This window comes from Galeopterus variegatus, unplaced genomic scaffold, assembly GCF_000696425.1.
Source record: "Galeopterus variegatus unplaced genomic scaffold, G_variegatus-3.0.2 Scaffold14019, whole genome shotgun sequence".
NCBI classification, from domain to species: domain Eukaryota; kingdom Metazoa; phylum Chordata; class Mammalia; order Dermoptera; family Cynocephalidae; genus Galeopterus; species Galeopterus variegatus.
The window spans coordinates 2343-19286 of record NW_007740130.1 but is presented as its reverse complement, the minus strand read 5'-3'; the positions used below and the strand labels follow the sequence as shown (position 1 = coordinate 19286).

General features: G+C 37.4%; 1 protein-coding gene across 1 annotated transcript in view; it reads right to left on the bottom strand.

Annotated features, from left to right (window-relative positions):
- Positions 1 to 15763, bottom strand: part of LOC103581823 (protein unc-13 homolog B-like) — a gene marked incomplete at its 5' end in the record, with an annotated part of 23483 nt that extends 7720 nt beyond the window's left edge. Inside the window, 5 exons of the mRNA XM_008563567.1 lie at positions 3947 to 4020; positions 5879 to 6002; positions 7131 to 7248; positions 12244 to 12343; positions 15734 to 15763. Coding sequence (XP_008561789.1) covers positions 3947 to 4020; positions 5879 to 6002; positions 7131 to 7248; positions 12244 to 12343; positions 15734 to 15763 — 446 coding nt within the window. The remainder of the gene's footprint in view (positions 1 to 3946; positions 4021 to 5878; positions 6003 to 7130; positions 7249 to 12243; positions 12344 to 15733) is intronic.
- Between the last annotated feature and the right edge of the window lie 1181 nt (positions 15764 to 16944).

Here is a 16944-nt window from a genome sequence, read left to right as displayed (position 1 = left end):
AAAAAGGAAAAAAAAAAAAAAAAAAAAAAAAGTCACTAAAAGTGGGATAAGACACAAACAGCCTACCAAAAAAAACCTGGTTTCAATCTAACCCTCAAGCTACTAGATGTAATTACAAGTTTAAAGGATGTAAGAAGGATAAAGGAACATGGTAAATAAAACCTTGGAGACATTATCAGCCAAATCCAGAATGTGCAGAATTCTACAAAACAAATGAAGGAAGGGGAACATTTATGTAATAAAAATGATTTAAGAGACATAGCCAAATAGGTACATATTGTTTGGATCTTAACTGAACAAATCAACTATGAAAAGACATCACTGAGACAATAAAGGAAATCTGAACTCAGAATAGATATTAGATGACATTAAGAAACTATTGTTAAATTCAATGCAATACTAGTTGAGCGTTCCTAATCCAAAAATCCAAAATGCATTTCTTTTCAGCATCAGAGGTGCTCAAAAAGTTTCGGTTTTTAGAGCATTTCAGATTGTGGGTTTTTGGATTAGGAATGCTCAACCGGTAATGGCACAGTGGTTATTTTTTTAAAGGCATTATCTGTTAGAGATATATACTGATGTATTTCTAGGTGAGACAAGATATTTGGGATTGGTTTTAAATTACTCCAGCAAAAAAAGAGGAAGAATAATTCCATATTTTTTTCATATTTGAAAATTTCCATTAATAAAAAAGTTTTTAAATGGAGTGGCAACCACAATGAGGTACCACTTCACGCCTGCTAGGATGAACATAATCAATAAGATATAATAAAAAGTGCTGACAAGGATGAGAAGAAATTGGAACCATTATACACTGCTGGTGGGAATGTAAAACGTCACAGACACTTTGCAAAAACAGTCTGGCAGTCTTTCAAACAGTTAAATATAGAGTTACCATGTGATCCAGCAATTTCACTCCCAGGTATATACCCAAGAAAATTGAAAACATATGTCCGCACAAAATTTTATACATGAATGTTCATAGCAGCATTATCCATAATAGCTAAAAAGTAGAAACGACACAATTATACGTCAACTGATGAATGAACAAATAAAATGTAGTATACAATGGAATGTTATCCAGCAATAAAAAGGAATCAAGTACTGATACATGACACAACAGAGATCAAACCTTGAAAACATTATGCTCATTAAAAGAAGACAGTCAAAAGGACCACATATTATATAATTACATTTATATGAAATGTTCAGACTAGGTCAGTAGAGACAGACAGAAAGTATATTAGTGGTTGCCTAGGGCTAAGGAGGATGGGAGTGTGTAGTGTGGTTAAGAGTGCCGGCTAAGGGCACAGGGTTTCTTTATGGGGTAATGAAAATGGTCAAAATTGGTTGTGGTGATGAATGCACAACTCTGTGAATATTCTAAAAGCCACTGAACTGTCCACTTTAAATGGGTGAACTGTACGGTATATATGAATTATATATCAATAAAGCTGTTGAAGAGGGTTTTAAAGATGTAAACTTAGTGAATTCCATGTCCTAGAATATAAACAGAAAGCAAAAATATCATGGAGAGTTAGGAACCACAGACTAAGAACCATTATTATTAGCACTTGTAAAATTCTACAATTTTTATATGCTTTAATTATTTTTTATTGTTTTAAAACCTTCATCTGATTCTGCATAGCAACACACTGTAAAACCTGTAAAATCAAAAGTACAATGTGCTTCTTTACTAGGAAAACAAAGATGACAGGAGTTTGAAAGGCTGTATACCATTCCGCAGCCAGGCTTGGGGAGAACAAAAACATCAAGGGTAAAGTAGATACAAGGATTGAGCAAATGCTGGCAGTTATGAAGAGGAGAAAAAAGACTGGAGCTTTTGACAAAGAAGAAAAGTTGCAGTGCTGGCTTTGGCATGAGAAGAGTTATGCAGCTTAATAATAGAAAGCCTGCCAAGGATTCGGCTGATGGAAGAGAAAACCCTGAAAGGAGTGTTGTCATTTGTCCCAAATCCCACTTCGTCACCTTTCATTTAACTCACTGCTGGTTGAATTGTGTCCCCCCAAAAGATATGTTGAAGTTCTAACCCTAGGTACCTGCGAGGTGGCCTTATTTGGAAATAGGGTTTCTGTAGATGTAATCAAATTAATTCAGTGACTGGTATCCCTATAAGAAAAATGGAAATTGAGATGTTGATATGTGGTGTCCCCCATTGAGATGTTTGGATGTGTTGTCCCTATAATCAAATTAATTCAGTGACTGGTATCCCTATAAGAAAAATGGAAATTGAGATGTTGATATAGTCTGGATGTGTTGTCCCTACCAAAACTCATGTGGAAATCTGATCCCCAATGTGGCAGTGTTGGGAGCTGTTTGAATCATGGGGGCAGATCCCTCATGAATGGCTCTCTCTGGGGGGTGGGGGTCCTGAGTGAGATCTCACTCTATTAGTTCCCAAGAGGTGGTTGTTTAAAAAGACCCTGGCACCTCCCCTCTCACTCTCTTGCTTCCTCCTCTCACCATGTGATCTGCTTGTACTCGCTGGCTGCCTGCCGCTTTCCACCATGAGTAGAAGAAGCCTGAGGCCCACGCCAGATACAGCTGTCCCAGAATCATAAGCCAAACAAACCTCTGTTCTTTATAAATTACTCAGGCTCAGGTATTTCTGTTATAGCAACGCAAATGGACTAAAACAGACTCAGACAGAGATAACAGAATGCATTGCAAAAACAGAGAGACACACAGGAACAGCAGACATTAGAATGACACATCTACATGGAATGGCAAGGACTGCCAGGAACCATCAGAGCTAGAGAGAGGCATAGGATGGCTTCTTCTACAGAGCCTCCAGACAGAACTGGACTGACCCTGCCAACACCTTGATTTCAGACTTCTAGCCTCTAGAACTGAAAGAATATATTTCAATTATTGTTAAGTTACTTAGTTTGTGGTACTTTGTTATGGCAGCCCTATGAAACCAATACACTTCATCGAACCACTGCATTTTGGCTTCCTGGACTAGTCTATACATGGATACTGGTCATTAACAGCCAAATCCAATGGTTCCCTTTCAAAATTTACCTTTGAACATATGACATAATCAAGAATTTCCACCTTGAATCTCTTTTTTCCTTTGTTCCACAAACCTCTCCTGGTTCTCCTACTCTCTGTCTCTTTCAAGCAGCTCTTTCTCTGTTTCCCAGGATTCTGTCTTTGATGGTTCCCTAGAGTTTGTCCTTGTTCTTCTTCAATACTCTCTCCATATGCTCTACCTGAGCAAGCTTTCCCATTGCTATGACTTCAATTTGATGAAACTCTATGTCTGAGGCTCCCTACTCCATCCAACCCTGAGCTTCAAATTCTAATGAAGTTGCTTACCAGACACTTCCACTGAAATATTCTGTGGCACTCAAATTCTACCTTATAATCAGACCCATTTTTCAGTATCCCAACATATACAAAAGTAAACAAACTCATCATCTTTTCCCTCCACCTCCAATAACAAAAACACTTCCTATTCCTGATGCCCCAGGTTCAGTTGATTATGCTCTCTTCTATGCATCAGACTCATCTTGGGAGATAAGTTAGGACAGCAAGACCAAGCAATGCAATAATCTAAACATCCCTAAAAATAGTATATAAATAAAGATAATATCCAAAAATCTGGGAGGGAGCAAAAGAAATGCCTTCTCCTCATTTGTGTAACAAAAAAGGACAGATTTCCCCAGTATAACTTCCCTCCCGAACAGTCTAGAGCCAGACTAGTGATGCTATCTGGGGGACAATGGGAGATATAGAAAAAGTGGGAGATGGAGCCTTCTAGTGAAATTTCAGGCAATCTTCTAGCTGCCCTTTTTTAAAAGTGCATTTTAAATCATTTCATTCTTCAAATTACATGCTCTTGGGCCCCTCTCTGGACAATCTATAAAGTATATAAGAGATCTTCCCCCTCTCTATATATTGCAAATGAGGCAGTTCCTACCTCACTGTCAGCTCCCAAGGCATTGATTTGTTCCAATTTGTAGGTCCAATATCTGGCTTCCTCCTCTGGGATATCTACCATAAAGAAGAAACCACATCATTAGGTTCGATTGTCAACAGACAATACTTTATTGAGTTAAATGACTGAAGTTAGAAGGTAGCAGTAATGGAAGAATTTTACTGGTAGCTTGGTTCTTGCCATGAACGTTATCTTGAATCTTCACAAAAATCAGTATCATGCACTATTACTTCCATTGTTCTATTTTTTCAGATAGGAACTGAAGCTCAGAGTTAAATAATCTGGCCAAGGTCACTCAGTTCATAAACAGATGAGCCATGATTCAAACCATAATTAGTAGGATTCTAAAACCTATATACTTTCTATGTAAGCATGTACATTCCTCTCAGAAAGACCAAAAGAGCCCAAAGGATTAGCCTTGAAGAAGAGTCAGACCAGGGGATATCAAGATGCTCAAAACTAATAAGTTTTTTCCTCAAGAAATTAAAAAATAGAAGGGGTTGGCTGGTTAGCTCAGTTGACTACAGCATGCTGATAACACCAACACCCAGGGTTCAATCCCTGTACTGGCCAGCTGCCAAAAAAAAAAAAAAAATTAAAAATAGAATTACCATATGATCCAGCTATCTCACTTCTGGGTATGTAGCTAAAAGGACTAAAAGCACTATCTCATAATCTTTCCACAAACTTTTTGAAGACCCCTTGTGTATACAATGGAACATTACTCAGCCTTAAAAAGAAAGGACACCCTGTCACATGCTACAACACGGATGAACTCTGAGGACATTATACTAAGTGAAATAAGTCAATCACAAAAAAAGACAAGTACTGTATGATGCTACTTATATAAGGTATCTAAAATCAAATTCACAGAAACTGAAAGTAGAATGGTTGCCAGGGCCTAGGGAGAGGGGGGTAAAGGGTAATGATTTAACAGGTATAGACTTTTAGTTTTGCAAGATAAGAGTGTTCTGGAGATCTGTTGCACAACAGTGTGAATATACTTAACACTAATGAAGTACATGCACACTTAAAAATGAATAACATGTTAAATTTCAAGTTATGTGTTTTTCACCACAATTAAAAAAAATGTTTTTTAAGAAACTTAAAAAAAACTCATACGTTTTATGTCTGGAAAATATCAGATGCTCAAGTATTTGTTCAACGAGTCAATAAATGCAAAATTTAGACTTTAAAAAAATAATGGTATTTTTAGATATTTAACATTAACTATAACAACTTCCCCCAAAAAACTCATCTTTTAGAAAAATCAAATATACCCAATATATCCCATCACAAAAAAGAAACACTGAGGCAATATGTGGATCAGATAATCTTCAGAGACATTTAAAGATACACTTTCTAATAGTCCACACAAAGGAAGCAAATACAGCCATTTCTCCTTTGTTCTTCCTATCCAAAACTCTAGCTCCTTCCCTTCGAACAGCTCTTCAGTAATTGGTGGCAATATTTCAAAGTCTTATCATAAAAACTTTCAAGTAATCTATAACCTAATTTGTAAAGCACTTCCTTACTTATCAGTGTTATTCAATATTTAAATTGACAACTCATAAGGTATACATTCACTTCAATAAGTTTTGAAATATTTTCAAAAGAATAAATCTAACAAGCAGATATCTCATAAGTCATTATAATAAATAGATACAGAAAATTAAATGACTCAAAGAGAATGTTTTTTAATGTGGATTCTTTAATGAGCACCATTCTAGAGTCTACTTTGCACCATACCCTAGGCTAGGTGTTATGGGGCATAGAGTGGATGAACACAGAATGTCTTCAAAAAGAGATGGCTGAGGAGACAAAATATACATTAATGAAACAACTAGCAAACAATTTCAAACAATAGGGTAAAAAGTATTGAATGGCTTTAAAAATCTAATCAAATAGACTCACCAAAAGGCAACTCAAATCTTGTATCAAGCAAAATTTTATGAGGAGTTGGGTTTTTAGTTCCACAGATCTCATCATCTTTCATTAATGTCTCTGCCTCCAACGTGGACCACTCCCCAGGCCCTTCCTAGGAAACAAAGATCTAAGATGAAACTTTAAACTTTCTTGGCTCCCCTCTTGGTTCAAGAGCCAGGTGCTTTTCTCCGAAATTCCTTGTTTGAGAGCTTCTGAGAGCCACTCACACTCTGATAAGGCAAACATGCCACTGTCACCACTTGTCTCTGCTGCATGTGGCTTCTATTCTCCCTCCTTGGTGGGGAGAGCAGCTTCCACCATGCTCAGCTCTCTGCAGGCCCAGTGAGGATATAATTTCCAGAGTACCAAACTCTAAAACTAAGCATCTCCACAGATCTGCACAATTCTTAGTGACTGTGTCACAATGATGCGTGTCACTGCTTCTAATTAGTAGAGAGCTACTAATACTGCTAGTTAAGTAGAAATGAACTGGGGCTGCAATGAAAACGAATTGCCCATCTGCCTGGAGGAATAGACACTTAGCCAGAACTGAAAGAAATATAGAGAACAGAGGCAACACCTTCAACTTCCCCATTCCCAGAGAAAACTCATGGTCAACATTAAAGCCAAATAGGACTATAACAGGTTCTTTCCAGGCTCAAAGTGAGTGACTATGGAAAAATGATGCTGAGTTATGATTTAATCTGGGAAAGCGCAGTAGGAGCTCAGTCCTGGAAATAATTCATAGAAATAGTGTGAATACCAGTTGCCAAGCCTGCTAGTTCCTTAAACTCTGTAAGGGTTACATGCAGAAGAGGACTGAAACCAGCTCCCTAGGGACTGGTGACTCAAAGAAACAAAGCAGAGACTAGGATCCAGCCAGTTGGCTATGGAAGTTTAATGGGACTCTTCCCACGGCAGTGTCTTAGAGGACAATGCAGAAACCACAGGTATGCTAGGTAAACACACAAACACTACTTAGAAGGGGCTATCTATCTGATAAGGCTGAAAAGGTGCTCTCACATCTATAAGTTCAGACACAGGACATAGGGAAGACCAGACAAATAAAATCCTTTTATCCTCTGGGTGAGGTTAGGAATAGACAGGTCATATGCCCTCCAAGTAGAAAGGGGGAAGAGTAATCTAAGATGTATGGATAAATATTAGCTAAAATGGAACTAGGATAGGGAAAGGCAAGGGCTAGGAACCATACCTCCAAACAGGCAATGCACTGACTGACCTCATCCGACTGACGAATAGTCTTCAGTGCAATCCACACGGTCCCCACCATGGTGTCCCAGATCAGTCCCTTGTTCCATACCTCCACACTTAGACCCAGGTCCAGGCGACTAATCTCACTAAAGGAAAGAAGAAAGCCCTCTGAGGAAAGCTAGATAATATTAAGGAACCCTGTATTGCTAAACCTTGCATACTTGCTCACCAGGATCCTGTCTTCAGGGAAAATCAAAATGTCCTAGAATGCTGCAACCATTCTTTAGATTCCTAAAAACCTATGTAAGGAATCCACAGAAAATTATCGCTGTTACAGTTATAAAAGATGAGTAAGTTCCAGAGACCTGCTGTACAACATAGTGCCTATAGTTATCAATAAGGTACAGCACACTTAAAAATTTATTAAGAGGATAGATTTCATGTTAAGTGTTTTTACCGTTAAAACAAAAGGGGAGAGCAAGAAAATTTTTTTTTTTTCCTTTTTTTTTTTTGTCTTTTTTCGTGTCCGGCAACGGATCACAACCCTCAGTGTCGCGCCCGTACCGGACCGGGACCGGCAACGGGATCGCAAACCTCGGTGCTGCGCCCGCACCTCGCTCAGCCAGTGAGCAGGAACCAGTCTGTATGTGGGATCCGAACCCTCGGCGGGAGCGCCACCATGCTCCCAAGCAGCGCACTGTAGCAGTGCGCCACCGGGCCGGCCCTAGAGCAAGAAAACTTTGAACAAGAAAACTTTTGGAAGTGATGAATACGTTTATTACCTTGATTATGGTAATGGTAATGGTAATATAAGTATATACATAAGTCCAAACCCACCAAATTGTATACATTAATTATGTGGAGTTCTTTATATACTAATTATACCCTAATAGAGCTAGAAAAAGAAAAGAAATAAAGAAAAATCCCTTGGTCAGTCTGTTCCCTCCTCTTTGAAGACACAATCATGATTAGAATAACGTGGTTTCACAAAAAATGAGGCCAAGTGATGAGGGCATTATTGCCAGGCCTGCCTGCCTACAATTTCCACCCTTAGGCAATAGTTTTATATGTTTTGTTGTTAATACTAACACCGCCCCAAGTAATACCTATGGACTATATATAGGAAACTTTTAGGAAAAGTTAAATCTCCTTTACAAGATTTATGAAAGGGAGTCCAGGCAGAAGTAAAAGGGTCCCTAAGAACACATAAGTTTGATAGAAACATGCAGGTGAGGGACACTAAAGTGTGCTAGTTCACACCAGTCCATCCCTGGAGGATTCATTAGTCATTATCAATTAAACTAGGTACTATCACTTATAAACAAAACAATTATCACCGAAAAATGATAAATATAATGACTTTCCTGTAATAATAACCAGGAAAAATTTATTTGAAAAGTAATTATTTCGAAAAGAGTCAGATAACCACTATGTAAAAGCAATGCCTTACACAGTAGAAGGACTAGCTCAAACATAATCACAGTCTCAAGGTGGAACATGAAAATATGAAGGTACTTCAAAAAGTTCATGGAAAGAAGGCCAGCCCGTGGCTCACTCAGGAGAGTATGGTGCTGATAACACCAAGGCCACGGGTTCGGATCCTATATAGGGATGGCTGGTTAGCTCACTGGGTGAGCGAGGTGCTGACAACACCAAGTCAAGGGTTAAGATCCCCTTACCAGTCATCTTTTAAAAAAAAAAAGAAAAAAAGTTCATGGAAAGATATATATTATCTTCTGATTCTATTTTTCCATGAATTTTCTAAAGTACTCTCCTATTTATGTTAATGCTAAAAATATTCTCTAGAAAGCTCTTACTGAAACACAAGAGTATTTGAAGAGAAATGCAAGAAAGGCAAGAAAAATGAGAAAAGAGGTCCAATTCCAACCATCCCAAATAGAAGTTTTAAGCTTGTGCTTTAGAGAAAGCTTGGCTTTCCTGTTGTAATGTAAGATAAATGTTCTCAGATTCACAAGTTTGGAATGTGGAATTGTAGCCACAGAATTCATGTTTGTTAAGTGTGTCAAAGTGCATAAAGCAAAGAAAGTTGCCCCCATTTTACATAAATACAATAGAGCATCAAATGTACTGCTGAGTTCATTTATTCATTTAATTAGTATTTCTTGGGCACTTATAAAACATATAATTTGGTACTCTGGGAAAGACACATAATATAGGGCCCACTTATTATCTCCAGAAACTTCCAAGCTATCTGGAGAGCCATTCAAAGCAAAGTAAGTTACTAAACCTCGCCACTAAGTTAGGATGTTCATAGTAGAAAAACTAAGATTTTTGTCACATATTTTCATCCAGCCTAATTAATCAATTACTCTTGGAAAATATATGTAAAACCCACAAATCTATCTGAAGTATCTTTCATTTGAATCTGAAAAAGAAAAATTGCCTAGGGATACATAAATAACATTCCCAAAGAAACTCCTAAATAGTATCTCAAGCCAACGGATAAAAGAAATCACCAGAGGTCTTCAACAGCTTGACTTGGACAGATGAAGAAGAAAATCTGTTCTTTGGGAAACTCTCTGGTGAGTAAGACCCAAACAATTGGGATGTCTTCTATAAGAAGGCTCCCATCTCATTTATGTTTGCTCAGCAGCCTCAAGTCTGAGAGGTCTGTTAATTAACTCAATCAAGAATATATGTGCACATTTGTATACAAGATTCTGGGCTAGGCAAATTCACACAATAAGTGAAGATGCCCTCCTGCCCTTAAGAAATAAACCATCAAGTCCTGGAAATAAGAAACAGAAATATTAAAGATAAATAATGTTAGAAATATCAAAATGAATATTAGATACTGCCACATAATACATACATCAGGGAGGAGGAAAAAGGAGAAAGGGAAACAGGAGAACAACAATGGAGTTGCCAGTGACAAAAAGACAGGATATGAGGAATAAGGAATAGGAGGAGCAGAAAGGTAAAGAAAGGAGCTAATAAAACCCCATGTATAATAGGGGAGAGGAGGGCCGGCCTGTGGCTCACTTGAGAGAATGTGGTGCTGATAACACTAAGGCCCATGGGTTCAGATCCCTATATAGGGATGGCCGGTTAGCTCACTTGGTAGAGCGTGGTGCTGACAACACCAAGTCAAGGGTTAAGATCCCCTTACCAGTCATCTTTTAAAAAATGAAAAAATAAAAGGGGAGAGGGAATTGGTAAAGGGACACGAAAATCAACTACATTCTAGACTGATAAAATAAAATAAATAAATAAACCTTCATTTATATCTACAAAAAAATTTTTTTTAAATTAAAGAGGAGAGGGCAAAATTCACACAGCATCTTAATTGGGAGACAAGGAAGAAAATTCACACATATCACGATTTCCTATAGGAAATTGGGGAAAAAATACGTGAATATAAAGCTAGCTATGCTGATGAGAAGCTGCAAAAGATCACTGTATTTCACATGCTGGGAGCAGTTATAACAGGAAGTGATTGCTGCAGCTAAATGGAAGTCAGAAGAGAGTAGGATTGCTATGCTTATATACAATAGCCAGAACTGTGGTATAGCTACAGTGGTATGGGAAGAGACTTGTGGAAACTGTTCATAGCTGATTCTGCACACTACATGTATAAAGGGAAGAGCTGGTCTCACTCTCATGTCACTATAACTGAGAGAGGGAATAAATGAGGCTTATAATCTCGAGAGAGAGGCAACCAGTGAGAAATGTGACACCATTGGCCTCTTTCTCTTTGAAACCCCAGTTCTCCCTTGGTTTCTATGACACCACTATCTCCTGGCTCTCCTCCACCTCTTTGCTCATTCCTTCTTAGTCCCCTTTGTCTCCTCTTTAAATTCTAGTGCTCTCAGGGCTCTAACCCAGGCCCTTTTCTCGGCATACACATTCTCTACCCACACTTTCCCATCTACACCTATGGTTTCAACTGACCAAAATATTTCTCCAAACCCAACTTCTCTGAGTGTCAGGTTCAGGTTTCTAACTGTCTTCCTACATGCTCTGTAAAAACTTCAAATATAAATTTGTCCATAACTGATCTTATATTCACCTCTATCCTAATGACTGGCATACCACCCAATCATTCAAGCAAATCTTTTGGTACTACCTCCTTAACATCTTTTATACATACTTTTCTCTCTATCCCTTCTGTTACTGTCTTAGCCCAAGCCATCATAATCTTCCCCTTTAATTATTACAATAAAGCTTCCTAAATGATACATAAGAAGCAATATATTAAAACCCTAGAGGATTGGAATATTTCCCCATAAAAATAATATTCATCCCTATGTGTCTCTGAGCTGTACTATAAAGCTTACAGAGCAATTTTAGTTCGATTTCAAATTTCACAGCAATTTCAACACATTTTCTCATTTGACCCTTTCATGTCCAACTCCCATTCCCCAAAAAACAACCGTAAGCTTATAAGGAAGGTAGATCTTTACAGATAAAGAAACTGGCGCTCAGAGAAGCTAAGTGATTTGTCTAGTCCTTCAATACGATATTCTATACTTTTCTGCCCTTTTCTAGAGCAGGGAAAAATAAACAAAACTGAAATTTAAGGGGAAAAAAGGAAATATCAAGTTTTTAAAGCAAGACCTTAAAATAATAATGCACCAAATTTTGTGTCATACATAAGAAATTCTACTAACATTTACTTGTTTTAATTAATTAAATGATTATAGAACATTTTGCCCCATAAAGCAAAAGGATTATAAGCACAGAAATCTTCATCCACTAAAGCAGATGACAGGTACACACAAACACAGTCTCTCACATGCATAGTCACATTCCTTCAAGGAGGCTTCTCAGAATCAAAGAAAGATGATGTTATGTTTAATATGCTAAGTACATGGTACTATATCCTAATTCTGACTAGGTAGTATTTTCACCCACATAAATTAATTGGGAGTTTACCCACATTCATCATTCATCTGTAAGAACAGATTATGAATCCACGAGAACAAAACTGCACAGATACTTCACATACCACCTACCTCACTTGTTCCTTAACTCTTAAGTTTTCAAAAATAATATTTAACAGTGTTAGTACATTTTATAAATCTTAGACATATACAAAATCTTCTCATTGTTTCATCCACTGCAATTACCTTAGAAAGACTGTGGAATATTTAGGCATGCTGCTACAGTAAATTACTTACAACATGAAATCTTGTTCCCAGGAAGGTTGATCACCACGAACTGCTACAGTTGTGCTCTTCACATTCTGGACTTTCAGGGTCACATAAGTGTTAAATTTATCTTTGAAAAAATGCAAAACAAAGATGTAATACTTAGTGCTCAGGTTGTTACCAATCTTACAAAGCCTTTGGAATTAACACCCAAATTAAATTATTACATGTACAAGAAAAAAATGAAGCTACATATTGTACAATATAGCTTCATTTGAGGCACAATAGAATTGCAAAACTTACAAAACTACATACTATCTTCAAGAGCACATCTAATACAGTGGTTTTCAAATTTTAAGAAATATATTTTACATATTTTCAGTATATATACACGCACACATAAAGTAAAACAAAAGCTTCATGAAATACAAGATATGATTGATATTTACTATGTTAAAATGTTAATTATAACCTACTAAATTAATTTTTATAGGCCACCCGCAGTTTGAAAAATAAAAAACAACTTAATCTAATTATCAAGTAGGAAAGATAAAATATGTAAATTTAATAAACTGTAGAAAGAGATAAGTACCACAGGAGAAAAAGAAAAAGTAATAAAGAAGAAAAAGTAATAAAGAACTGCAGAGCAGTTGACAGGTACAAGAACTGAGGAAAAATCCTCATGAAGGAAGTGTATTTCAAGCTTGATCGGTTCAGCTTGGCCTAAAGCACAAGTTACATAAAAATAACTGATACCAGAGTTGAGAAAAGGAAACTCTCTAACCTGAGAGTATAAACTATGAACTAAACAAAGGTGGTCACCTGGAATTCAAAGCTCAGAAGTCTAGTGTATTTCAAGCTTGATCGGTTCAGCTTGGCCTAAAGCACAAGTTACATAAAAATAACTGTTACCAGAGTTGAGAAAAGGAAACTCTCTAACCTGAGAGTATAAACTATGAACTAAACAAAGGTGGTCACCTGGAATTCAAAGCTCAGAAGTCCGATCTACTTGCTTAACACAGCACATTTTGCACTCAGCCTTCTACATTCACATCAGCCATGATTAGCAGCACTGAATTGAGAATTTGCTTTTCTATGTAAGAAATTAATAATTTTATAAAATATAAAAATAGCAAACTGTCATTTTTGACTCATCAAATTGGCAACTATTCCTTAAAATGTTGGAGTTTTTTTTTTTTTCCCCCTGTGGCTGGCCAGTAAGGGTATCTGTACCTGTGACCTTGGGGTAACAAGGCTGCTCTCTAAAATGATTACCTAATGTTAGAGAAGATGTGAGAAAATGGACCCTGTCACATACTTCTAGCAGAAAGTAAATCTTTCTATTAGGAGTCATTAAAAATTATGTAGTTTTATACTTACACACATGGAAAGTTTATAATTACACTAAAGATATATGAGAATAAAAGCCCACATGAGGGCCAGCCCATGGCTCACTCGGGAGAGTGTAGTACTGATAACACCAAGGCCATGAGTTCGGATCCCATATAGGGATGGCCGGTTAGCTCAATGGGTGAGCATGGTGCTGACAACACCAAGTCAAGGGTTAAGATCCCCTTACTGGTCATCTTTTAAAAATAAAAAAAAATTTTTAAATTAAAATAAAATAAAAAAATTAAAAGCCCACACAGAGTAGAATCCCCATCCATATCTAGTAGTAGACTACTGTGCTATGTTTCACATCATATGATTTTTGTACTCCACCCCTACACATTCGGTCTATACATATCTGACCAGACCAGGGGTAAACACAACCCAAGAGCAACCAATAAATTGGATGGCCCAAAACTGAGACCAGTCTGATTCCCTCTCAAAAGATTTTAAATGGGGGAGGGGGTGGCATGGGGAGGGAAATACTGACAATCGGTGGTTGGTGCTGAAGCTGGAAGGAAACTCATATAAATTCCACTGGAGCAATTGTTATGGGCTCTGTGTGAGAAGGATAAGCATAGACAGCCAGCTGGGAGAGAAATGAGGACAGAGCAGATTCTCAGAAAGAAGTCCTAAACCAGAGCCAGTAGAGAAAGTAGTAGGTTCAGAAACAGTTTTAGGGGATGGCTGGGTAGCTCAGTTGGTTAGAGCACAGCCTTATAACACCAACGTCACAGATTAGGATCCCCATACCGGCCAGCCACCAAAAAAAGAAACAGCTTTAGTTCTGTTGCACCGAAGGTCTGGTTTTTCAGGTTTTCCTGAGTTCCCAAGCATTGTCGTGTTTTTCCAGTAATCCCCAGCCACCCTCCCTTGTTCCCCAGCAGTAACCAGAGTAAGTCTTTACAATTTAACATTCACAATTAAGGAAATGCATATTAAAATAACGAAATACCATTTTCATCTTCAGATGGACAAAGATTAAAAAGTTTCATACTATATAATGTTGATAAGAATTTGGGAAAATAGGGGCTGGCCCGTGGCTCACTCGGGAGAGTGTGGTGCTGATAACACCAAGGCCACGGGTTCAGATCCCATATAGGGATGGCCGGTTGCCCACTGGGTGAGTGTGATGCTGACAACACCAAGTCAAGGGTTAAGATCCCCTTACCGGTCATCTTTTTAAAAAAAAAAAAAAAAAAAGAATTTGGGAAAATAAATGCTCATAACAGTTTCAGTCTCAGTATTATCTAGTAAAAACTTTCAGAAGAGTAATTTAGCAACAGCTACCAAATTTTTTTAAAACACATACCTTTAACCCAGCAATTCTGCTTCTGGACTCTAACATACAGATACATTTGCAAAAGTGGGCAATGATAAATGCACAGGAACATTTATTACTTATACTAGCAAGAAACTGAAAACAATCTAAATATTGGGGACCTAGATGTACAACAAAATTCTGTACAACAAATTCTGTACAAATGCACAAAACTCTGTACAGCACCTTAAAAGAAAGAACCAAATATACACACATATATAGACTTCCATGAAAAAGTTGCACAAAAATATGTGTAGTATGATCCATTTGAGAATACATGTGTATACACAGAAAGTCTTAAAAGATATGTAAAAAGCTCTAAATAGTTACTTTTGAGAAGAATTGGGTTGGCCAAGATGTAGTTAAACTAACTTTTCATTAGAAAGATACAGATATACAGACTTCTTTAATGTTCTAGAAGAGATTTGGATATACAGATTTAATGTTTTAAAATAATTTACAGGGGCCAGCCCATGGCTCACTTGGGAGAGTGTGGTGCGGATAACACCAAGGCCACGGGTTCAGATCCCTATATAGGGATGGCCAGTTAGCTCACTTGGGAGAGAATGGTGCTGACAACACCAAGTCAAGGGTTAAGACCCCCTTACCAGTCATCTTTTAAAAGTAATCAATCAATTAATTAATTAATAATTTACAAGTTGATTAATTTATTAAATTAATGGTTTCATGAATTTAGTGATTTAATAAATTAAATTAGTGAATTTAATAAATGAAATCGATTTTTTAGAGACTGCTTTTAAATCATAGCAAATATGAGGGAGAAAGGACATAATAGTAGTTTGGACTTACCTGGTGAACCCTGAAATTTGGCTCTTTTAACTGCAAGAGAAAAGAAAAGGATACCATGAAGAATTTTTGCAAATTCATTTTACTTAACTCAACATTTCTTGAGCACCTACTATATGCCAGCGTTAGAGTTAAGAAGCTGGGACTTCTGGTCAAACCTTGAAAGTCACAGTTAGAAAAGCCTTTAAAAGTCATCCGGTCTAATCTCATATCCAACACAGAAATCTCTGTTCTAGCCCTCTGAAAAGGAAGTAGGGAGAACTAAGTTACTCCTGTGGCAGGCGCCAGTTTCACGTTTAGTTATCATTCTAAGGTTTAAGTTACAAATGTTCCTTATTTAAAAACCCATCATACAAACTGCCTCCACTCCATTCATACTGAAAGAAGAATACAACAGGCCAGATCTAGAAAATGGCTTTTAAAGCAAGAGTGAAAAGTAACTTCTTTCTGAGAATAAACAGATACCAAGAGGAGTTCCGGAAGGCTTGTTTTAATCACAAAGGGCTGTTTCCAGAAAGTCAGTAGAAAACTACACAAGAAAGAATCCCACACTAGGACTGCATATGCCAGCTCCTAGAAAAGGTCAAAGACCACACATGCAAGAAAACTGCCAAACCCCAAAAAGCACCAAATATCTACCATTGAAGATTACGGCTAAGTGCCATAGAGGGAAAAAAAGATAAAAGGAAACTCCAAGACACAATGCCTGGAAAGAACAATTAAGGGTATAGATATGCCATTCTTGTCCTGCATTACAACTGAAAGCTTCACCTTAGCTGACATCCAAGCTCCTCTTAATATTTCAAAGAGATGGGTCATTCGGTACCCTTTACAAGGCCTTCTCCATTTTTAGGCAGCACTTACTGCTAAAATCTATTTCTTCTTATTGAATCAAAATATGTATCCCACTGGATTGCTCTTTGTAGTCTCATGTCAATTCAAATCTTCTTCCCAATTATTCTTTTTCATAAGTGTACAGATAGTACACATCTCTCTGAATGGCCTAGCTAAGACTTCCTTTAAAAGATTCAGTTTTGCAATTACAAACTGATCAATAAGCATAAATTTGCCATTACACTAGTCAATAATACAATGATAACAATGGTTCTTTCTCAGAAAAAAAAAAGGGGGGTCTGGCCGGTTAGCTCAGCTGGTTAGAGCATAGCCTCATTAACGAACATCAAGGTCATGGGTTGGGATCCCCTTACCAGCCA